Source organism: Haliotis cracherodii, unplaced genomic scaffold, assembly GCF_022045235.1.
Source record: "Haliotis cracherodii isolate W230 unplaced genomic scaffold, xgHalCrac1.p SCAF_2, whole genome shotgun sequence".
NCBI classification, from domain to species: domain Eukaryota; kingdom Metazoa; phylum Mollusca; class Gastropoda; order Lepetellida; family Haliotidae; genus Haliotis; species Haliotis cracherodii.
Window position 1 is genome coordinate 31,471,462 of NW_027266275.1, and position 25,488 is coordinate 31,496,949.

Genomic DNA, 25,488 nt, shown 5'->3' on the forward strand with positions numbered 1-25,488 from the left:
ACATTGTACCCGTGTCAGGAATCGAACCCGGGTCTTCGGCATGACGAGTGAGTGAGTATGGTTTTAAGCCGCTTTTAGCATTATTCCCGCAATATCACAGCGGGGGACACCAGAAATGGGCTTCACACATTGTACCCATGTCGGGAATCGAACCCGGGTCTTCAGCGTGACGAGCAAAAGCTTTAACCACTAGGCTACCCGACCACCCCTTTCTGAAATAGTGGCATGTGACAGTGGACCAGACTGAAAAATATGTTTCCAATGTTCAAATATAGTTGAAAATAATGAATTGGCATGTACTTGTATGCTTTGATTAAAAATCAAAATTTCATAATTCATTTGATTGACAAATAAATTATGATGCAAATAAATTGATATTTAATGGTAAAAAAATGTCGGTGAGAACTTCATACTTGCTCTTCCCACAACAGACTTTAATGAAGTTCAATGGGTTATTTTTATGTCGGAATATGTTTCCTACCTAATTTTTTGAAAGCATCCTCTGTGGTGGGCATACCCCCTGAAAAAATTACAAATCAAGAGAAAATGGCATCTGAAAAACTGTTACTAAGGAAACCATAGCTTACAAAACAGTGCATACTTTACCAAAATGGCTGAGGCAGATCGGACGCCCTGAAAGAAATGACAATGGTCATGATGACATCTCGCATTTAAGATAGCTTATTACGGCTGTAATATTGCATCCATAATTCTCTTTTTTGCAATACAAGCATCAAGACATATTACATATTAGCTGTTCATCTTTTGATATCTTGGTTTCAGGGACAGTAGGTGAGACCCGTGCAGCCGCCGTTTCCCGTGCCAGCCCAGACAGAAGATCTCCCAAACCTGTTGCTAAACCACCTCAGATCGAAATAGACTGGCCACTCAAAGATGAGTTTGACTTTAAGTTGGCATGTAAGCTGTGTTTCCAGAAGTTTGGCGATGGAGTCAAGGGTTACTCTTATAACCCCCACACACACAGCTGCATGAAGAACTTTTTCTTAATTCGACTCAAGGATAAAGAGACCTTAAACTGGTTGAGAGTTCGCCCTCGAGCTGAGTCACAGATCCATCGCAATGCCAGCTACAAGATCTGCCAGCAGTTTCAGAACTCCGAGCCGTGTCGTGTTGGGGAAGAACGCTGTACGTTCCCACATCACCAGCCCGAGGCTCGACTCTGGGCCATGGACCGGGACGGCAAGTTCATCATCGTGGAGTTTGTGGAGCATCTTAAAAAGATTGGAGTTGGTGAGCTTGCCTGTGAATGTTATTCATGAACGTTGTTGTTAATGTGCCACTTTAGTCTCACAGAAGTTGGACTTAGTATCTTAGTAAATGAGTGAGTATGGTTTTTGCTTCTCTTGAAGCAATATTCCAGCAATATCACGGCAGGGGACACCAGAAAGCGGCTTCGCACGAGTATGTTAGTGGCTGAAATGTGTGTACAAGTGTAACAGTTTTAGCATTTGTTTGAAAATACTACTCTGTTTGCTGAAGTTCTGTCTGGCCACGTACATTTTCATCGTAATGATTTTACACCTTTAGAATGAACATGAAACTATTCGCATGTCATTCAGGGGTAGAATACTTCTTGTAGGAGATCATTATGAAGATCAGTTGGTGATGACTTGTCATTTTACCCTCACTTACGCTGTCATTGTTCCATTACCAAGCCCTAGGTGTTCCTTTAGGAACTGGGGGCACTGGTGGCCCAGTCGTCTAAGGCGCCGCAATTCACTGTGCAGAGTTGCGTCCCTTGGGCATGCGAGAAACCTAGGATTGATTAATGAGATATTAAATATATGAATATGGAAGAATCATGTGAAACTTCTTTTGAGTAGTATATTAAACTCAACTCACTAACGCTAGGGGTTTTGAAATTAAGTGGTGTCCTGAGATGTTGAGCTTTGCTCTGACAACATTGATACCCATGAAGATCCAGGGTAGAATAGGTCTTCAGCAACCCATGTTTGCGTAACAGACTCAGGCTCACTGACTTTGTTGATGCATTTCATTGTATCCCAATTGCGTGGATCGATGCTGATGATGTCAATCACTGGATTGTCTGGTCCAGACTCGATTATTTACGGACCACCGTTATATAGCTTGAATATTGCTGAATGGGGGCATTAAACAACAAACAAACAAACAAAACTTAATGTTGCACATGACAACTTAAGCGTTAAATGTGGGTGGGGCATTAAACAACAAACAAACTGACAGTATTGGAATCTTAGAACTGCTGAATGTTCTACTTTAAACATCGGGACTATGACAAGGACCCATTGCCTTTCATCGGTTCAATGAATTTGTTCCACTATACTTCCAGACACCAGCATTGGCCGAGTGCCCGCATCGTCAGTGACTGACCTCCGCCAGAAGCAGATGATCCCAGGCATGAACTACCAGAAGGCTCCCCCGACAGGTCCGATGAAACCACAAGTGCCTGCTGGCCCCGTCCACATTCCCCCAGCGACAGCCCCGCCTCCACGCCCGCACTCACCCCAGAAAGCTAAACAACCTGTGTTTGGTATACCACTCTCTCCAGGCACTGTTAAAGTTCCAGAAAAGCTGCCCCCAACAATTCATCATCCGCCACCCAACTTTTCAGTTCCACCTCCCAACATGCGAGTGCCCCCTCCCAATATAACAAGTCCTGTTGCGTACGCACCCCCAGAAGAATACCGACTCCCCACACCTGCACATCCAGACGGAGATGCAGGCTCCATGGTAAAGATGGATAATCCTATCACTGACACCCATGAGTTCAAGGTTATGTGTAAGATGTGCCTGTGCTTCAACAACTTCCCGGGCCGGTACATCTACAGCCCCCACCCCCATTTGTGTGAAGAGAACCTCCTCGCCATGAGGGGCCGGCAGGGAAACAGTCCCTGGTTCCGGGTGCGGGAGCGGAAGAACCACCGTGAATTCCCGGGGAACTACGTCATCTGCAACAGTGTCACTTACAATAGGCTGGAATGGTGTCACTACGGAGAGGAAAACTGCAGCTTTGCCCACAACATCATTGAACAGATATTGTGGACTCTTGAAAAAGATGGAGGCAATTTTAATGTCACCGAGTTCATCATGCAGAATAGATCTTCAAGTAAGAACAGGGGCTTCTCACTCAATGAAATTCTCTCCAAACACGGCGGTTACTTCAGCTTCATCTGTCGCAACTGCTACTACAGCCAGCCCCCAATGATTGCCACTGAAGGTGGTAGTGGATTCTGCAAAGGAATGTTTAAACATCCATGGCAGTCGGGCTCAGTTCTGGCTCACTTTGCTCCAGATGGCGCCGTCACAGTCATTAACAGCAGAGGATTCCTACACAAAACAGCATTCTTTAAAATATGCAGATGGCTCCATTTCTGCCGGAACTTGTTTTTGGGAACCTGTCGTTTCGCACACAGCATGGTGGAGCGAGATGTTTGGATGCTGGAGAGGGATACTGGGTTGAGCAGGAAGGAGATTGTCCAGGAGTCTGACATCTTGACCAGCCGCGGCTATACAGAAGCCCCTCCACCACCTGGGCTTGCTGCAGACACACGACGACCACCACCACAAACAACATCAGCAGCTCAGACCAGGATTGCAGCTCCAACAACACCGCCACCGACAGCAGGGTCCGGCGACTGCCCTTACAACGTTCAGATCATCTGTGGAATATGCTGGAAGTCAGGAGCTAGAAACCCCCAAGATGGAACCAAGGACAGATGCAGCAAGGGACACAACCTGTGGCACCAGATCAGGATCTTCCTTGTTGTGCCAAGCTTGAAAGAGATTCGGGCTCTTCCAAGGAAGATTCCCACCAACTTCCACTTCATCATCTGCAAGTATGTGAAAGAGAAGAAGAAGTGTGACTACAACTTGGGAGGGCCGTGTCAGTTTGCCCACGGGGAGGAGGAACTGGAGATCTGGAGGTGGATGTGCAAGAATAAAGGTAAACGGGAATATTAGTTAGCATGTATTTTATGAAAATGTTGAGTTATACAGCGGTATCGGAGTGATGTATACACATTGCCTGGTGATTATATTGATTGTTAAGAGCCTGGATTGAAAACCCAGATGGGCTCATCCCAAAAAATTACCACCATTAGAAATAAGCAGTAGTCCTGTAGTCCTTGCCAAACTGCCCCATAGTTAAGGTATCATGAGGACTTCTTGGAATTTCAATCCTGTACATGGAATGTTTCCTGTTTCCAGTGAGAACTCTGGATGATCTTGCTGAGGTGTCCCGCAAGGCCCAGCTTGCCCGTGCTCCCAAACCAGCCATCACCCAGGGTGAGTCCGTGGTGTCCGTGCAGAAAGCTGCAGCCCGCGTCATGGCTCCCTCCGACCTCAACTTCAACCCCCACTACTGCCAGTACTGCGGCATACAGTCCAACAGTGAGAAGCAGTGGGATAACCACTGCGCCTCGGAGCGGCACACGTTCAACGTTAACTCCGACAAGGATCACCAGTGGAACCATCGACAGCCTCCCTGGGGAATACCCTCCTCCAGCTATGGCCTCTGCTCAAAGTAAGTCCTCCTTACCATGTTTGGCCGACTGATATTTAATATTGTTACTAGTTAGAGTGAGTGAGTATTTTTTTATGCTGCTTTTAGCAATATTCCAGCAATGTCACAGCGGGGGACACCAGAAATGGGCTTCACACATTGTACCCATGACGGGAATCGAACCCGGGTCTTCGGCGTGACGTGCGAACGCTTTAACCACTGGGCTACCCGACCGCCCCTACTAGTTAGACATTTCAAACAATGTGAGATCACTTATGCTCATTCAATGTTACACACACACACACACTGATTTCAAACCAGACCTGTGAAGATCCGGGTGGAGAATAGATCTTCAGCAACCCATGCTTCCTGTGAGAAGCAACTGTGCTTGTCATAAAAGGCGACTATGCTTGTTGTAAAAAGGCAACTATGCTTGTCGTAAGAGGCGACTTACAGGATCAGGTGGTCAGACTTGTTGACATGGTTGATGCATGTCATTGTATCCCAATTGGGTAGATCAATGGTCATGATGTCAATCACTGGATTGTCGGGTGCAGACTGCTGTCATATATCTGGAATATTGCTGAGTGCGGCGGGAAACAACATACAAGCCCTATAAGATCACTTATGCTTTTTCAGTATTGTCAAGAATTCATATGATAAAATGGTGACTTATATCCGTGATTCAAGATTTCATGATATTGTGGCAACATACACCTGTGATTCAAGAATGCCTGATGTAGCAGTGTATGTGATGCACATGTGTGTTGTGTTATTGCAGACACGTGAATGGTGAGAGGTGCCAGTACTCGCATGTCCCGGAGATGTACAACCTGTGTAACTATGCCCACTCGGAGGAGGAACTGGACGAGTGGAAGGAGCGCTACGAGTGGCGGCAGCTGAAGCGTGACATGGCCAAGAAACAGAAAGTGTTCTCCTACATGGATCAACTGCTGGAGAAGTACGAAACGTCCGACTCCGGGATCGCTATTGTAAGTTGGAGTTCTCTCTCTTTTGAGATATTTGAGAAAAATTCTTCCTGAATTGATCGTTGATAGTCAGGTCATGCTTGTGATTCTTAGCATGTTTAGTGCAGGACCCTTTTGATTTGATTGCCTGGCATCTGACTCAAGTACTTCTTGTTCATAAAGTAAATATTGCAAGGACTTCTCATTTGTGTTAGCCTGTTCATAGAAAGGTCTATGAAAACAGTGTCATTTTACAGCATATATAAGATAATGTGAGCATCAATGGGTTGGTGGAATAGCCTAGTGGTTACAGCGTTCGCCCCTCACACCAAAGACCCAGGTTTGATTCCCCACATGGTTACAGTGTATGAAGCCCATTTGTGGTGTCCCCTGCTGTGATGTTGCTGGAATGTTGCTGAAAGTGGTGTAAAACATTACCCACTCACTCACACACACTATCGGGGGCATGATTGGCCCAGTCGTCTAAGGCACCGCCATTCACTGTGCAGAGTTGCGTCCCTTGGGCACGCCAGAAACCTATGATTGTGGGTTCGAATCCCGGTTCGCCCCAATTATCATGATTATGTTTCTAGGTTTGTCAGCACCATACCTGTGCTCATGGGTTTCACCGAAGTGATAAACGTCTGAGACCTGCATCACTTTGGGCTTCCTCCCACATTAAGCTGACACGCCGTGATATAACTGGAATACTGTTAAAAGCGGCGTTAAACCCAACTCACTCACTCACTCACACACACTATCAACATCTTGTTGTGCTCAATTACTTATTGGACCCGTGAAGATTTCGGGGTAGTATAGGTCTTCAGCAACCCATACTTGCCGTAAAAGGTGACTATGCTTGTCATAAAAGGCGACTAACGGGATCGGGTGACCAGGCTCGCTGACTTGGTTGATGTATGTCATCGATCCCAATTGCGTGGATCGATGCTCATGATATTAATCACTCAATTGTCTGGTCCGATTATTTACAGACCACCGTCATATAGCTGGAATATTGCTGAGTGCTGTGTTAAACAACCAACCAACCAACCAACCAACAATTACTTATTGTGCAGTGATATAGCAGTTGAAGCCTAAGCCACTAGTCAGAATCCTGAGTCTAGTAAAATCTATATCTCTCCAGGATGCTCAGCTAAATAGATCCAACTTTCAGATAAAAATGATTGCAACTGATACCATGGGTCATGTTCTGGCTGAAGACTTTTGTCTCAGACTGATGCTGCTGTAACATGGATGTTTATCATGCTATGGTACTCTGCTTTGTTATGCCTCTATTAAGATGATCAAGAATCTTTGAATTTCATTGGTTACCCATATCATGTGACAAAATGCTGACCTGATAATAGAAACTGAACCGAAAAGGGTCACTTGAGATAAACATTGACTGCGTCTGCTAGAAAACACTGTGGCAGATGCGAGTGGCAATATACGGTTTGTCGATCTTTCTGAAGAAGATCACGTTCAAATGCTTGAATAAAGGACATCAGTAACCATAGTAACATCAAAAGGTGAATTAGATACTTTAAGAATGAATTAAGGTATGACAAAAACAGTTGATTACTGTATGATTTGTATACAGCATCTAATGACTTGTTACTGCCACCTGCTTCAGATGTCAGAGGATGTTGACGGTGTGACAGTCACCCCGCCCATGGAGTCGATGAATGTGTACAGAGAAGATAAGCATTCTTCGATTGTGTGGACATACATCATCAGGTCGATTGTAAGTGTCTACATTTAACATGCCATATAGTTCACCAGAAGGCTTTCAAGCACCTATGGTTTGCTTCGCTCAATTTTTTTTTATAAAAGCCTCCAACTTGTAAATGTTAAATTTGAGATTTGTATTCCACAATGTTTCTTAATATATCGTTTCTTAATATATAGTGTCCCAGTCATCTAAGGAGCCACAATTTTCTGTGCAGAGTTGTGTCCCTATTCTGGTTTGCCCCGATTATGTTTCTAGGTTTGTCAGCACCACACCTGTGCTTGTAGGTTTCACCGAAGTGGTAAATGTCTAAGACCTGAATCACTTTGGGCTTTTCTCCCATATCAATCTTTCAACCGTTGCAACTGTAAATGGAATACATCAAATTTTATTATCCTGTAGGAATTCCATGGAAGTGTAGGTCCCAGTGTTCAATAAATCAAGGTTCAATCTTGCTTGATAAGGCATTGACGTTTAAGGTCCCTCTTGAAAAGGCATGATTTTAGTGTCAACCATGAAAAGTCTTCCACAAAAGAGTTAGAAAAGCCTTGAATTTGTACACAAAGAGCATGTTCATACTGCTTTTTAGGTCTTACGATCGATATAGGGTATGCTGGATTTTAAAAAAATAAACTAAAAAAAATAAGCCCATTTCTGGTGTCCCCCGCCATGATATTGCTGGAATATTACTAAAAGTGGCGTAAAACCAAACTCACTCACTCACTCACTAACTCACTCACACCTTGGATCATTGCTCATGCTGTCATCCACAGGTTTGCCTGACCCCAAAATTGTTTTATTACCGGCTTTTGTGATATGTTTGAAATGACTTGCTGGTAACACCCAGTTTCAGGAATTATCCCTGAAAAACATGACACGTCATGGTGGTATGTCGTCATTTCAGAATCCCCTTCTGAAGGTGGCCCTACTGTACAACCGAGACAGACTTCACTTCTCCATCTGCTCACAAGATAACAAGACGCACCAGATTGCCCCGGGGGACACGTTCGAGGATGTGGATGCCAAAGGGATGGCTTGCTATAGAGTCGACATCAAGTTCACTGGCGGCATGTTCGGCTCTTTCAGCCAGTGGGTCATCTTCGACTTCGGCTCCGAGCCTGTGCTGGTGAGGAAGATGTCGGTAGAGGTTGGTCATCAGAGGATCCATGAACAGGTACACTACCTCCGGCAGAAGCTGGCGTTTGACCAATGGACCAGTCTCAATCGGGAAATCATACGTCCAGGTAACAACTCTGGGGATCCATTCAGCGAACAGCTGCTGAGGAAATACAAGGAGCCGAGTTCCTCAGAACAGGTGGTCACCCAGAACAGCATCATTGCAGAGCTCAACCGTAACAACTACATCCACAAGATGCACAAGCTGCTGGAACTGGAGGAGATGACGAGGCATCGCATCATATCCAGGTGGGCATCACTCTTATTCTCAGTCTTATCATGACAGGCATTTTGAAGTTGGACCTTGGTAACTGGAGTTTTTTAGTCACCATTCGGCGACTGTTTAAGATACATTGACTCAGCACAATGTGCTTTTCAATTGGAATATATCGGTTTTCAAGTTTGTCGCACGAGCTTTTCCAAAAGTAACTGAATCTGGGCTGAAACACAATCATTTTGTCTAACAGTTGTTATATATGCAATTGTTTTATCTAATAGTTGTAATATACACATTAGTTTTATTTCAATAGAGTATCTATCCTTTTGGTTGCGTATTTAATTCGCCAGGATTTGATTTTTCTGCTCAGTTCAGTTTATTGAATGTATATTTTATGCAAATATGCAGCTTATCTCGGGCTCTGCATGTAAGTATTTATGAGTTTCATTTTCTATGCCCACAGCTATAATCTCCGTACTGAAGTTGAAATCATCAATCAAATAGAAGACAAGTGTGCCATCTACCCCCGACCAGGGGAAATGTTCGGTAGAGTGCATCTCACAGAGAATCTGACAGAAGACACAAACGCCGGCAAGCTCATCCTGACCAGTGTGAAGAAGGTTCTGATGGCTCCAGTCAACGACAGCAAGAAAACCGTCTACGAGGCCAGCATCGTGCGCGAGGAGAACTTCAACTACGACGGCAGAGGCAAAGAGTACATCTACCTGTGCATTCCACCTGTGTGTGCCAAGGGGCTGAAGATCATGCCGGAGATGAAGCTCGAGCTGGAGATCCAGTTCCAGATGTTCCGCCTCCGCTTCTGCCGCATGCACTTCGCCATTGACTGCCTGAAGAACACAGACATTGTGTTCCCAGACTTCGTCCAGCTCAGTCCCGACTGGAATGAGAAGCACGTGCTCAAGATCAGGTAGACACAATGATACCTATATATTACTGGTTTTATGACAGCAAGTTTGATCGTGGCTGAAGCCCTGGCTGTTGGAGGTTTGATTCCCTCAGGTATATCATGTGTGTGGCTCATTCGTAGCTTCCCCGATCACGTGACGGGAATATTGTTTTCAACTGTGTAAACTTGCACAAACACTTGTCGCTCAAGCAAATATTTTGATGAATTCAGTATTAACATAATTAATGTGTTTTCTGATAAGTGTGATCAGGTTTTGCTTTGGCTTTGACTTCATACCTAACATGTGATGGGTGAAAGCTTTCCTATTTTGATTTTCATAGCTTTTGTTTTTTTAAAACTGCATACTTAGAAAATTAAAAACATAAATGGTATAAAGGTATTACTTTTCAACACTGCTAAAGACAATATCTACTATGTCACGAAAAGAATTCAACTAATTTCAAAGCTTTTTGCTTTTATGTGTTTAAATATTATGGTTTGTTCAGTTCTAAGATCTTGAACGATGACCAGATGTCAGCTGTGAAACACATCGTAGCTGAACGCACAAGCTACACACCACCCTTCATCATGTTCGGTCCGTTTGGCACTGGCAAGACGGAAACACTGGCCCAGGCAGCGATGGTGCTCTTAAAGGAGCGAAAAGAGACAAAAATTCTCATCTGTGCGCAATCCAACAGGTAAGGGTAGAGGCAGATTTCAGTCAAAATACTCACACACCATAACCATTTCTCATCAAGTTAAGATTATCACAAAAAGTGTGTCACATTTTGTTGCTAACAGTATCAATAAAGAGGAAAATATCTTTTCTCATCTTTTTTGTAATATTATGGCTGTGAACCTGAGAAGAAATTGAATGATCCCAATTTTAGAAAAAGTAATCCTTTTTTCTCCCAGGTTTTCTTTTGTGATTGGAACTTTGTTCCTCGATAAATCCCTGGTAAGGTTATGAAGGAGCTTGATTATGATTGTATCTCCGTCTTGTATACTGGGTTCAAGTGGTTTAGACCCGTGAAGATTCGGGGGTAGAACAGGTCTTCAGCAACCCATGCTTGCCGTATATTGTCATATGAGGCGACTAACGGGATCGGGTGGTCAGGCTCGCTGACTTGGTTGAAGCATCTCATCGATCCCAATTGCGTGGATCGATGCTCATTATATCTATCACTGGATTGTCTGGTCCAGACGCGATTATTTACAGACCACCGTCATATAGCTGGAATTTTGCTGAGTTCGGCGTTTATCAACAAACAAACAAACAATCAAGTGGTTTAACTGCCGCTGCTTTTCTCCTCCAGTGCTGCAGATCTGTACATCGTGAAGCACCTGGACCCCTTCCTGCGGAGGACTGGCTCCATCAGCCTCCGCCGCATCTACATCAAGGAGAGGCGAGTGAACACCGTGCCACCCGAGGTCCAGAAGTACTGCATCTTCAACCCTGAAAACAATGCCTTCGAGTTCCCCTCCAAGGAGGACATCATGAGCCACAGGATTGTCATCACTACCGTAGAGACATCACTGCAGCTCACCAAGCTTGGCCTTCAGGTGACTACTTGGATCATTATTGACAGTAGCTATGGTGTGCTGTGTAAATATTGGATGGTTAATTTGGATAGTGGACCTTGAGGTGACTACTTGGATCATTATTGACAGTAGCTGTGGTGTGCTGTGTAAATATTGGATGGTTAATTGGGATAGTGGACCTTGAGGTGACTACTTGGATCATTATTGACAGTAGCTGTGGTGTGCTATGTAAATATTGGATAATTGATTGGGATAGTGGACCTTGAGGTGACTACTTGGATCATTATTGACAGTAGCTGTGGTGTGCTGTGTAAATATTGGATGGTTAATTTGGATAGTGGACCTTGAGGTGACTACTTGGATCATTATTGACAGTAGCTGTGGTGTGCTGTGTAAATATTTGAAGGTTAATTGGGATAGTGGACCTTGAGGTGACTACTTGGATCATTATTGACAGTAGCTGTGGTGTGCTGTGTAAATATTGGATGGTTAATTGGGATAGTGGACCTTGAGGTGACTACTTGGATCATTATTGACAGTAGCTGTGGTGTGCTGTGTAAATATTGGATGGTTAATTGGGATAGTGGACCTTGAGGTGACTACTTGGATCATTATTGACAGTAGCTGTGGTGTGCTGTGTAAATATTGGATGGTTAATTTGGATAGTGGACCTTCAGGTGAATCATTACTTTAGTAACTAATTACATCAATCTTCATGGTGGCCTTTAATTAATTAATTAATTTTTAAGGTAATTGTTTTATTTTTTACGATTGTTGAAACAAGTACTTGCTCCAGTTATCTCTGACTAGGAATACGTAGCAAAGATTTTGTTTAAATGGAACATGAGAAATTGTGTGTTCTAGATATCATGAGATGCCGTGACACATTGCAGGGTTACTTCACACACATATTCGTTGACGAAGCTGCACAGGCGCTGGAGTGTGAGACAATCATGCCGCTGTCCCTGGCGACTGAGAAGACCTGCATCGTGTTGACGGGCGACCACATGCAGATAAGCCCTAAAGTCTATAGCCCAGAGGCAAGACAGCTTGGCTTCCACACCTCGCTGTTGGAACGATTGTATGCATATTATGAGAGCCTCTCGGGCAGGATTGCCAACAAATCCAGCAACCCACTGAACATATTTCTCAGCAGCAACTACCGGACTAAGATGGAGATCCTTCGCTTCATCTCTGCTATCTTCTATGGGGGACCAGATAGCCTCAAGGCAATGGGTAAGTCAAGGTCATGCAGGCTTTACAAGGCCTTGAACCTGGAGGCCTCATCTTGAAAAGACCTACAGCTCATTTCTTACCATTAAAACAGGTTTAAATTTTGCTTGAAAGCAGTTCATTTATGAAAATGGTTTGCTTGTTATAGATTTAACAGTGCCATTTTGGGATGTATTTGTTTCATGAATATCTATGTATGTTTGCTGTGTCAATAATCAGATCAGAAAGAGGTCTCTGTTGTTAGAATTGTCTGAGGGTATATTCTGCAGGGGAAAGAAACCAAGGGTTAACATGTTTCTGAAAAGGAACTATATTGTTGGTGGTGTATTTGAAACAGCTGCATCAGGGCTTGATACACAGATCATCATGATACCAATGATGATAGCCAGCTTCCACAAAATACATTCAACTCGGAATGAGTGAAGGAGAGAGATGGGTTTAATGCTGCTTTTAATAACAGTGTTCCAGTTATATCACGGCGTGTCAGCTTAAATTTGGAGGAAAGCCCAAAGTGATGCAGGTCTCAGACATTTACCACTTCAGTGAAACCCACGAGCATGGGCATAGTGCTGACAAACCTAGAAACATAATCGGGGCGCACCGAGATTCAAACCCACAATCATAGATTTCTGGCGTGCCCAAGGGACGCAACTCTGCATGGCAAATTGCAGCGCCTGTGCCCCCATTCAACTTTGATAAGGCGATTAATTTCTTTTTAGTCAATTCAATGAATTTTGTTTTGTTCTAAAAAAAAATTATTGTCATAAAAATATAATTTAAGTCACACTTTCTGAATTTCCAGAATTTATGCCCCTCAACTGCACTCAATAGGTACATGAATGTCAATATTTTTACATCTAAACGACTGCGCAACCAGATATGTCATATCTAAGGGTCGTAACTCTTATCTGTCCACATCGCTTCAATTATTGCTGTTAAAACTTCACTATGTATTTTGCATTTCAGAATGAAACACAAAATCTAATTTGAGTGGTACTACATATTGATTTATCTATATATTTTTAATTTTACCATCAGAGTATCGAGTAAATGTATTTAAAAAATAGAAAAGAAATTTAAAGAATTTAATTTATGTAGCTATGTTTCATGTCGGCGGATATGTAAACCACCCAAAAGGAAATGAATTGCCTAATGATGACGTTGATAATGTGACAATGCGTCTCTGTGAGTCTGTGATGTTTGTAAGACTTCTCACCATCAGTAGGTGATGTTGACACCTTGCAATAGATGATTCAGCCAGTCTTCAAAAAGTTGGGAACTCCAGCCATTTGTCAGAAGCACAAGTCTTCTGTTTTGTCTCATACACACAGGTGACAATAATCCATATATTGACACTAAAATCTACGGAAATTGATCAGACAATATTGGGCTGGTAGATTCAGGAGGCACTCTGATGCCAATGATCCATCAGTTCCTGTACGAGTGTGTGTGGTGTTGCAGGTGTTGTCCCGTCTGTGGTGGAGTTGACGCCGCTGGTGTTCTACGTCGTGCAGGGGCGGGAGATCCAGGAGGCACTCTGATGCCAATGATCCATCAGTTCCTGTACGAGTGTGTGTGGTGTTGCAGGTGTTGTCCCGTCTGTGGTGGAGTTGACGCCGCTGGTGTTCTACGTCGTGCAGGGGCGGGAGATCCAGGACTCGGACAGCACGTCATACTACAACATGTCGGAGGTGGAGGAGATCGTGGAGAGGGTGGAGGACCTCTACAACAACTGGCCCACCGAGTGGGGGGAGAGGGCACCACAGGAGATCGAAGTCGTCACCCCATATTATGACCAGGTGAGGACTGCTATGTAGGTTCATTTACAGGAGGTAAACTAACATTTTTGTTTCCCATGAGGTGCAAAGATACTGGTGGACCAGGTATAGGTTGTCTAATTTAGCATGGGGTTTAGCATCGCGTTCAAGATCTTTGCACTAAAATAGTGATGTGTATGCGAGTGTGTGTGGCTGCTTGTAGTAGCCAAGTAATACTGGTTTTATGGTGCCAGCCCACTGAGATACCATGCGGCAGTTTAACATGGACACACTAGGTGTAGTAATGTTTTACATGTCTAGCCGAGTGTATAGTGACTAGGTGTGGAGTGTTTCATAACAGGTGAATCATTTGCAGGTTGTTCTGATCAGACACATGTTGAGTGTATAGTGGCTAGGTGTGGAGTGTTTCATAACAGGTGAATCATTTGCAGGTTGTTCTGATCAGACACACGTTGAGGAAGCGGAGGCCAGAGCTGCGGAGAATCAGCGTGGACACAATCCACAATGTTCAAGGTTTGTGGAACGTTACTCCTTTATCTTAAGCTCAATGATATCAGCAACAATAGATTGACCACTTTTGCTTTAGCCCGTGATGATCCGGGTTAGACATAGCTACAAGTAAGCTGCGTAGTTGTGTAGTTGCGTAGTTGCGTAGTTGCGTAAAATACACCCCAAAACTATTCAAAACTCAATTACTTTCAATTAACTTGCGTACAGAAACCCATGCATTAAAGTAAAAACTCAATTGTTTGAAAACAGCCAGTGTAAATACCCAGTGAAGCTTTTTCAGCATGTGTACAACAGAGCTAATTTCCGAAACACAATATATGTACGAGATAATTTACTTTTTGAGTCAAGCCTATATTTAGAACCATTATATACATCTAAAACATTATTTCATTATTTTTTTTAAATCTCAAAATGCTTACTCAATTTGGGAAAAACCAACTAAGAGGATGGATAGATGAGTGAAAAAATATTGGTTACCCAATAAAAAATGAAATAACCTGTAAACCTGTAACCTGTAAAAACTCAATTGCTCAAAAAGTTATCTGGAGGTCTCCTTGACAACCCATACTTGTCATAAGAGGGGACTACCGGATCGGGTGGTGTCCCAATTGCCTGGATCGATGCTCATGATTAATTGCTTGATTTCTGGTCCAGAGTCCATTATTTACAGACCGCTATCATACAGCTAAAATATTGCTGAGTGTGGCGTTAAATAACAAACAAAAACCTTTGCCTTATCCTGGACAATGCCATGACATAACCGGGAAACTGTTCAAAGAGGCATCAAATGCAACTCACTTACTCACGCTGATCACACTGAGACCCCTGTGAGACCCCAGTGAGATCCGTATGAGACCCCAGTGAGATCCGTATGAGTCCCCTGTGAGATCCGTGTGAGTCCCAAGTGAGACCGCTGTCAGACACTTGTCAGACACCTGTGAGTGCCCAGTGAGATCCTAGTGAGACCCCAGTGAGACCCCAGTGAGACACCAGTGAGACACCTGTGAGACCCCTCCGAAACCCCAGTGAGACCCCTGTGACCCCTGTGAGACCCCAGTGAGACCTCTGTGAGACCCCAGTGAGACCCAAGTGAGGTAAGAGTAAACTAAAGAGGTTCAGGTTGTGTCCCAGTATGATCGTTGGTCATGCTAAGACCCTATGGTTGTCTGGACTTGTTTACAGCCTGTCATGATATGGCTGGAATATGTATATAAAATAATGTCTGCTCACACACTTACTTCATAAAGATTTGTGCATAATGAGTCGCCCTCTGTTTCAGGGAAAGAGTTCCGAGCCCTGTTCATCAGTACCTGCAGGACTCGGCATCTTCTGGAGTCCAGCCATATGGCCAACCTCCTCAAGTCCTCCGAGTGTGATGGTGACATCGGGGACTTCGGTTTCTTGTCAGACCCCAAGCTACTGAACACAGCCCTGACCCGCGCCAAATCGTATGTGTGTGTGGTGGGTGACCCAGTCGCCTTGTGTGCAATCGGAGAGTGTGTCCAAGTATGGAGGACGTACCTGAAGCACTGCTCCAACATGAAGAGTCTGTATCCGCCATCAATCACGTACGACTCCATCAAGAGCCAGGTCCTCAACCTGCAGATGTCGCCCATGGGGCTGAGGTTGACAGAGATAACGGAACTGAGTCGTAACGCCAGCAACATGCAAAGGGTGTCACTGTCTGAAGCACGGGGAGAAAAGGATTCAAAGGCCTGGAAAAACAAGAATGGACCTGGTTCTATATCATCTCAGCCAACTACACCATCCCCTCAGCCAGTGCCGCCATCACAACAGCTTTCCCAGCAATCACGGTCCTCTCCAGTTGCCCCAAAACCAGTTGCACCACAACCTTTAAGACCTCTGGGGACAAATGGCTTCATGCCTCAACCACCTCCACTGAAGCAGTTCAGCAAACAGCTGCCTGCTGCTGGGGACAAGCAAGCTGTCTCTCTTGAATCTGATGACATCATCAAGCAGATTGCCGCCGACGGTAGAGATGGAAGTCATCTAAACATGGCGTGCATCAGGGTGAAGGAATCCAGGGGTCATGCTGTCGTGCATTATGATACCAACTGGGTCCAGGAGAAGAGGGGACTTCAGTCGGATGAGGATCAGGATTCAGACACAGCATTGCTGGATGAAGAGCAGGGACTGAGGAATGTCTTAAAGCACTATGACACAGCCCAGCTGAGAAGCCTGATCCAGAGCAAGCCTGACAGGTACAAGCACTGTGTGCTTCATATTGAATCCTCCAGGAAGATGTTTGCCAGAGTAATCGACTACACCTCTCCGATCCACCAGATGAAGCTGAGCAGTCGCAGACACTGTGGTCAAGCCTTCAACAATGACGAGGTGGTTGTAGAGGTTTTGGAACATGAAGAGGAACATCATGAAGTCCATGGGCAAGTGGTTGGAATTCTTCGACGAGCCATCAACCCTAGGAATAAATCCTTTGTTTGCAGTGTTGAAGCCAGTAATACCGGGGTCCTGATACCCATCAACAGGGGCATCCCTAGGATCTATAACTTGACGACCCCGACACAGGCACAGCTGGCGTCAACTGAACAGGTCTCTGTGTACAGGTTGACACAAGACCAAAAGGTGGAGTTCTCCCATTTTGAATCAATCAATCCATGCGATTCGTCTGGGAAATTGTTCCTTGTACGTTACTTAAAGTGGGACCTGTCTTTCTACTGTCCATTTGGCATTGTGATCGGGGTCCTTCCAGCAGGCAGGGCTCTGGACACGGGGATGAAGGTGCTGGATCTGGAACACAGCATCACACAGAGCTACCCCAGGGAGGTGGAGGATGAGGTGATGGCGATGTACCACAACTACTACCTTCCACAAGAGGTGTACTCTTCAAGAGACGACCTGACTGATAGGTGGTGCTTCACAGTGAACCGGCCGTCATCACAGGACCTGGATCAGGCTATAAGCATAGAACAGACAGCCGATGGAATGTATGAGGTCGGTATGCACACCTCAGATGTTGCCTTCTTCCTGCATCAGGGCTCCAGTGTAGATGAAGAGGCTCAACGCAGAGGAACATCCTTCTTTCCTCTCAGCACAGATCCACTTCATATGTTACCCAATAGGCTTAGTACAGATCTTTGTAGCATCAAACCTAATGAAGACAGATTGACTTTGTCAATTTTCATGACTGTTAACGGATCCGGAGAGATCACAAAAGTAGACATGAAAAAATGCATCATCAACTCCAAGAAGAGGTTCTCCTTTAGAGAAACAGAAGAAATTCTTCACAATTCAGAGGGTGCCCAGACCGACTACTTCACAAGCTGCATGGTGGTGCTGTACCAGGTTGCATTGCTATGGCGCCGGAACAGACTGGGTAATGATTACCTGTGTGTGAGCCTGGAAGGATCCAACAAGCTAACTCCGAAAGCTCATCTGTTGATGGAGGAGCTAGTCATCACAGCCAACCAGCAAGTCGCAAAGATTCTTTTGACTGTGTATCCCCAAGCTACACCCCTGAAATGCCAGGGGCCTATGAACCAGCAGCTATCTGATGAATGGAAAGAGAAGCATGCTACAGATGCTATCAATACTGTGGCCCTGACCAAACCTTTCTTGGATGGAAACAGAATCTGTAAGTGTAGAGTAGCTTGTACTTGCATCTTCAGCTACATCAGACAGAGGGGAATCCAGGCTCAAGGGACATTTGATATTGTGAAGGGTCTGTGGAAGACCTTATGCACTGCAGCTGACACAGGGAACTATGAGCTTGTGCAGCAGCTGATCGTATCTCCAGAAAACCATCCTCAACTTGCAATAGCTCAGGCGGAGCTGTCCAGAATCCAGGAATCTACCTACTATGCATGTTCAGCTGATGTCAGTTCTGATAAACAGGGACACTATTCGCTCAATGTTACCCCCTACTCCTCCTTCACAAACCCTCTCAGAAGCTACGTGGACATTGTTGTCCAGAGGCTGATGTCGGCCAGGATAGACAACATGGCCTGTCCATACAGTAAGCTGGACATTCAGAGTCTCTGCAGTCAGTTCAATAGCGCCGTCAGCAATGAACATAACTACTATCAGGCAATGCTGTCCCTCCACCTGGCAGCTGCCCTGAGGAAGAAGCCACTTGTTATGTACCCTGTAGTGGAGAAGGTAGACGACTCGGCAGTCACCCTGCTCTTTCCCACGATCAAGGATGTTCCTGTCAAGGAGAAGAATGTCCAGATAGTCCACCTTGGTCCAAGCGACAAGCCTGAAGTGTCCGAGGATCCTGTAGAGGTGAAGGTCAAATGGCAGGAAAGGATCTACGACACTGCTGGACCAATCATGAACCAGTCTCAGGTAGAGCGAGGTAAGGAATTGGACCCGGACAAGTTTGTGAACAAGGTTCCTGCCTTCCACTGGCAGCGTCTCCTCAATGCGATCAGAGAGGAGGACTTCTCCAAGCTTCAGACAATGGTGTCATCTGTCCGGGAACAGGTGGAGAGTATCATTCCAGAAGGTCACTTTGCTGAGGATGTTTCGTCCGAAAATTCTAGAAACAGAAACACTAACGACTTCGTAGATTTCTCTCTCAAGATGCATCCTAGTATGATAATGTGTGTTCAGATAGCCACCGAAGTTAACAAAGGTCTCCTGACCCCGACGGTTCAGCTGCTTCATCTGACCCCAAGACTTGACATTTGTCTGGAACATCGCACATCACCCATGAAATGCTTCACCAGTAACACTGCCAAGCCTGCGTCCCGAGCCACCTACAGCAGTGAAGGGGAGTATCAGCAGTGTTGGCTGCCCGTCATTGGGATGGAGGCTGCTACCCGGGCAGTTCAGAGCCAGGAGAGCATCATAGTACATAATGTAAGTGTGGAATGGGGGCCTGCATCTTCAGCATCTTACTCAGGCAAGATAACCCTCCCTGTAAGCTTCTGTAAGGAGAGGAAGATCAAGTTCTCAGGGGATGTCCAGTTCGAAGGCCTGCTTGATAAGAATAGCACATTAGCACAGAGCTTCTTCCAGGACTTCATGTGTGTGAGGTACAAGAACCTTCAGCTGCCCCCTGATGGGACTCTGCAGGAAGATGTGTCTGTTCTGGTAAACACTCCTGACCCGGTGACGTGGGTCGGACATTGTCGTGTCCGGGGCATGGAGCGAGTCATGCAGGAGCAGGTGCAGGTGCAGGTCGACCTGAACCAGAGCAATATGGTGCTGCCGGACAGACTGCTGGGGCCTGAGGGAGCCAGGATGAAGTGTACAATGGAGTGGATTGCCAAGACTCCTCAAGACAGGTTGGTTTGTTAGACAATTCAGGGTCTTGGTCTGCAAGCATTTAGTGCAGAATCAGTAGCCATTATCCCAGATTGTGAGAGCAGACTTAATATACTTCTCAATATTCATATTACTATAGTTAATCTGTCAGGAATATTGCTTCTACTGGGGCTGTCGGGTAGCCTTGTGGTTAAAGCGTTCACTCCTCACGCCGAAGACCCGGGTTCGATTCCCAACATGGGCACAATGTGTGAAGCCAATTTCTGGTGTCCCCCCGCCGTGATATTGCTGGAATATTGCCAAAAGCGGCGTAAAACCATACTCACTCACTCACTGACCCTATTGCTTCTACTGTCTTCACAACATAATGTTAGTGCAAGGATTATTGAATCCCCTCACAACACCGTTTAACATAAACTTACAATAGGTGAGTGCACTTGAAAGAAAAAGAAGTGATATAGAGCTCATAATTCTGAAACAATTTTCATTGTCAGGCAAACATTAGTCAATTGTTGTTTTTGTTGAAAACCAAATGAAAACTTTATGCTTTTTAAAAGTCAAATTGACAAGTATGCTTCCTTCAGGAAGGCAGTTTGTGGTGGTGTACACCTGGATCTGCATAAAACTGGTGTCTTCATAATTGCTTGGTAATAGTTTTGTAATCTTATTTATTGTTACAAAAAGCCATGTTGGTGTTAATGCAGTTATACATTCATGTTGTGTTATGGATGTGTATTCAACTGTTTCAGGCACACCGAGTATGCACTGAGATGTCTGGATGGGGCAGCCGACCTAGCTCGGGCTATTGCCACTGGAAGGAAGCCAGTAGACAACAGTAAGTTAATCAATATGTCACATAATCGTTTAGCCAATGTTGAGCCCTCTGTTTCAGATCGTTTTGCTGATGTTGACTCCTCTGTTTCAGATCGTTTTGCTGATGTTGACTTCTCTGTTTCAGATCGTTTCGCTGATGTTGAGCCCTCTGTTTCAGATAGTTTAGCCGATGTTGAGCCCTCTGTTTCAGATCGTTTCGCTGATGTTGACTTCTCTGTTTCAGATCGTTTTGCTGATGTTGACCCCTCTGTTTCAGATCGTTTTGCTGATGTTGACTCCTCTGTTTCAGATCGTTTTGCTGATGTTGACTTCTCTGTTTCAGATCGTTTTGCTGATGTTGACTTCTCTGTTTCAGATTGTTTTGCTGATGTTGACTTCTCTGTTTCAGATCGTTTCGCTGATGTTGACTTCTCTGTTTCAGATCGTTTTGCTGATGTTGACTTCTCTGTTTCAGATTGTTTTGCTGATGTTGACCCCTCTGTTTCAGATCATATTGCTGATGTTGACCCCTCTGTTTCAGATCGTTGACCCCTCTGTTTCAGATCATATTGCTGATGCTGACACCTCTGTTTCAGATCGTTGACCCCTCTGTTTCAGATCGTTGACCCCTCTGTTTCAGATCGTTTTGCTGATGTTGACCCCTCTGTTTCAGATCGGTTTGCTGATGTTGACCCCCCTGTTTCAGATCGGTTTGCTGATGTTGACTCCTCTGTTTCAGATCGTTTTGCTGATGTTGACCCCTCTGTTTCAGATCGTTTTGCTGATGTTGACCCCTCTGTTTCAGATCGTTTTGCTGATGTTGACTCCTCTGTTTCTGATCGTTTTGCTGATGTTGACTCCTCTGTTTCTGATCGTTTTGCTGATGTTGACTCCTCTGTTTCTGATCGTTTTGCTGATGTTGACCCCTCTGTTTCAGATCGTTTTGCTGATGTGGATGTCTTATCTCAGATGGCGTCCACACCCCTTCAACCTCCTAACCAGGCCCAGCATCGAGCCACCCAGGAGGCCCTCCGTCAGCCCCTCACAGTCATCCAGGGGCCCCCCGGCACAGGGAAGACCCTCACAGGAGCCAGGCTGGCGTATCAGTTCTGTCAGCGCAATAAGAAAAGTCCGAACACTCCAGCACAGGTCCTCATCTGTGGGCCTACTAATAAATCACTTGATGTTGTTGCAGGTAACGACAGTCAGTCTGTTATTTTTCCTTGTTTATCATTTCACACATTGCCTTGTTAGGATTTGAAGATTCTTTTGTAATCTGAATTTGACCGTGTAAACATTTTAAAAAGTGTTGCAAGTTTTCATAGGTGCCAAAGAAATCAGTCATTCATATATTCTTTCAATTCTATTTATTTATTTATCTATATATTTATTTTTGTTTATTTATTTATTTATTTTATTTATTTTATTTATTTTATTTATTCATTTGCATTTGTATTTATATTCATCTGTTTATTTATAATATTTATCCTATTTTTATCATATTTGAATCTTATGTCCAATGTGTTTATTTCATGAATTCTTATTGTACTTGATTAACATTCCATATATATCAGTTGGCTCGTCGCTATATGGCTGAAATAAAGCCGATGCGACGTTAAGTTTTAACTCACTATATCAGTTGAGCTCTCCACCAAGAAATGTTGGAACTCAGTGAGACACAATCCTGACCCTCTATGTCTTCCATAATGCCACCCATCTGTTTCAGCTTATCTACTGAGTATGGGTCCCAGATGCCCTCGTCTTGTACATGTGTATAGTGAGAAATTAGAGCGTAGAGATTACCCGCTCCCACGAGACCCTATCGCCCCTAAGAAGCGCAAGCCATCCGAAGTGTGTGTTGATCCACATATTAAAGGAATAGCTCTCCATGAGCTCATCCGCCAGCCTGCCAATCAGTACAGTCAGCGCATACAGGAGTTAGATACGTTGTTTGGGCTTTACCCTGACGACATAAGTGATGATCAGATCGATGAATACCTGAAGCTAATTACTGCAGCATCCGCAGCGGAACTGCAGCAGGCGGAGATTCTTCTGGCTACATGTTCCGCCAGTGCAAGACATAAGATGAACTGGGGCTCAAATGTGCAGCAGGTGGGTCCATCTCTCCGGTTCGACTTTGTGGTATGTCTGGTCCCGACTATGTAGAGACAGCAGTTCAGGATTTTATGTGACAGCTTTGTTATACAGATAATGTGAATTTCTTGAAATATCCCTGTTTTGTTTCCATGGAATAGGTCTCCATTAGTGTTGGGACGGGTAACTTGGGACGGGTGGGTCCCCATGACCATTGGTTACTCATGTGATATATTGTTTGTGACAAAAAGTATCCAAAACTCTATGGTTGCACTACAAGTCACTAATGCTCCCATTTCTCTTTGACTATGCACTCATTCCTTCTGACTTTTATGTTTGAATTTAAGATGAGTCTTCAAACAGTCATCTTCAGTGTATGCATGACCAGATCGTTTTATACATGTATCTAAATACATTTTGCGAGGGAAAAACTTCTCCCAATCAGACATTTTGTACCTATTTCTTGAGACCTACAGTGGGTACCCGGATAGGGTATGGTAGTAGTGGGTGGTTACCCGGGTAGTAGATTTGGATTTGGATCGTCCCAGCCCTAGTCTCCATCAACTTATGTTGGTCGTACGAGTTAACCTCATGGCAGGTTGATCAGGCTAGGTGACCTGGGCCCCGTTCCTCAGAGCGATCTTAGCGCTACGATGTTCCTAGGCCTATGTTAAAGTATGGGACTTACGATAACCTTAGCGCTAAGATCGCTTTGAGGAACAGGACCCAGGATGATTGTGTGTAATTGTATCCTGACGCTGGGGATTGTTGCTCATAACATCAATCACTGGCTTGTCTGGTCCAGATTTGATTATTTTCATACAGCTGAAACATTACTGAGCATGACATTAAACCACAAATTAAACTTGTTTATGTTTGTCTGAGAGACTGGTCTCGGTGGAGGTGTAGCCACTAAGCAGTGTTTCATACAATGATGTGAGATTAGAGAGGGAAGGTCATCAAGTTCACACTATCAACCTCAGGCTTGTCTGTAGCTGGTTCATGATAATCTTTGCAGTTTGTAAAATAAATTAGACAATCATAACTTTCGCATCAGATGCTAAACTAAAAATAACTTCAGTCACCAGAACCAATATTAAAACCAGGTGGTTTACTGGAGAAGACAGAAATTGATAGATCTCCCAAAATATGGTTAACATGGAATGTCTTAATAGCTCTCTAATTATGGAAATCAATTTCTTTTCCAAATCTATTCACACTGACCAGTGTAAATTGCTGATTATAGATCAAATTACGATTCACTACCTAACTGCAACACAGTAGTGAGAACCCTCTTGTAAACATGAATTGTTTGATAAGTTTACTTAGAAGTTCGAGAATGACAATGTAAGCGTAATTTAATGGACAACAACTTCTTTAATATACTGTAATAACGACATTTTGGAATACATCCTTATTCCGTTGTCAAGAAAGATATTATGTTTCTAGGTTTGTCAGCACCATACCCGTGCTCATGGGTTTCACCGAAGTGGTAAATGTCTGAGACCTGCATCACTTCGGGCTTTCCTCCCACATTAAGCTGACACGCCGCGATATAACTGGAATACTGTTAAAAGTGGCGTTAACCCAACTCACTCACTCACTGTTTGAAAACAGTATGAGGATCTCTACTGAAACATCGCTATTACAGTATAATAAAAGAAGATGTTATCCATAAATTGTGTCTATTTTCCCTTGCAAACAGGTCAGCAAATTAATTTTTCAAAAGCATTAAACTTCCTGATGTTGCGTTACAGATTATCATTGACGAGTGTGGCATGTGCACGGAGCCGGAAGCCATGATCCCAATTATCCTGTTCCAAGATGTAAAACAAGTAGTCCTGATCGGGGACCATCGCCAACTTCAGCCACCGGTCAAGGAGGTGGCCGCTAAACAACTAGGTCTCAATAAATCACTGTTTGAACGATACGCCCCAAAAGCACTCATGTTAACTACACAGTATCGTATGGTATGTATGTCTACAGCTGCCATTTTGTAGCTGTTCTAGTTTGAATGGCATGATATATGCAAGATCAAGTTACTGAAAATTATGTTTTTGGCTGATATTACCTATGATTGGAATAAGAATGAGCAATCAATTCTTTAGTGTCATGGTAGAATGAAGAAATTCATAAACCGGTAATTAGACCTTGCAGACTAGCAAGATGAAAATTCAGCCAAAGTATAAACTTCTTCCGCCTATTCCTTTTGGCATGCCAGAAACCTATCAACCTATGATTGTTTTTATAAAGACTACCTGTGCTTGTGTTTTGCCTATTGATAACCCTAATGACATACATTACTTCAGGCTGTCCCCTCACCTCATGGTGACACCGTGATTTAACTGAAATACCATTCAAAATGGTGTTAAACCCATCACACCCACTCAGTTGGTCACTCAATCGTTTTGACATCTTAGACACATCTTTTTACACATCTTCCCTAGGCAAGGGCGTTAACTGACTATAAAAGTTTCGACCCTTGCCAAACTAGGATGAAATTACCAGCACCACCAGGGGCTATTACAAGTTATTTCCCTTCTATGTCCCTTCTATTGACCTACCATCTCTCACATCACTTGCAATTGCTTCAAACAAAATGACGTGCCAAGTCAAGACGATCTCATCAATAATCAAGATCTACAGTGTAATGAAATGGGTCTTACTCCGGAAATGCATCAAATCATTTGAGCACCTTGCCTACAAACATGACAGTATTTGCCAAATATCTGTCAACACCAAGTTGACGGTACACATGCTTTGCAAA

General features: G+C 44.2%; 1 protein-coding gene across 1 annotated transcript in view; it reads left to right on the forward strand.

Moving 5' to 3' along the window:
• Positions 1-25,488, forward strand: part of LOC139467980 (3'-5' exoribonuclease HELZ2-like) — a 52,060-nt gene that overhangs the window by 19,266 nt on the left and 7,306 nt on the right. Inside the window, exons 11-27 of the mRNA XM_071249605.1 lie at positions 784-1,251; positions 2,333-3,946; positions 4,210-4,525; positions 5,286-5,496; positions 7,106-7,216; positions 8,106-8,626; positions 9,058-9,522; positions 10,008-10,199; positions 10,818-11,064; positions 11,937-12,279; positions 13,864-14,075; positions 14,486-14,567; positions 15,844-19,834; positions 20,564-20,649; positions 21,565-21,822; positions 22,354-22,739; positions 24,479-24,691. Of these exons, the coding sequence (XP_071105706.1) occupies positions 784-1,251; positions 2,333-3,946; positions 4,210-4,525; positions 5,286-5,496; positions 7,106-7,216; positions 8,106-8,626; positions 9,058-9,522; positions 10,008-10,199; positions 10,818-11,064; positions 11,937-12,279; positions 13,864-14,075; positions 14,486-14,567; positions 15,844-19,834; positions 20,564-20,649; positions 21,565-21,822; positions 22,354-22,739; positions 24,479-24,691 (9,716 nt within the window). The remainder of the gene's footprint in view (positions 1-783; positions 1,252-2,332; positions 3,947-4,209; positions 4,526-5,285; positions 5,497-7,105; positions 7,217-8,105; positions 8,627-9,057; positions 9,523-10,007; positions 10,200-10,817; positions 11,065-11,936; positions 12,280-13,863; positions 14,076-14,485; positions 14,568-15,843; positions 19,835-20,563; positions 20,650-21,564; positions 21,823-22,353; positions 22,740-24,478; positions 24,692-25,488) is intronic.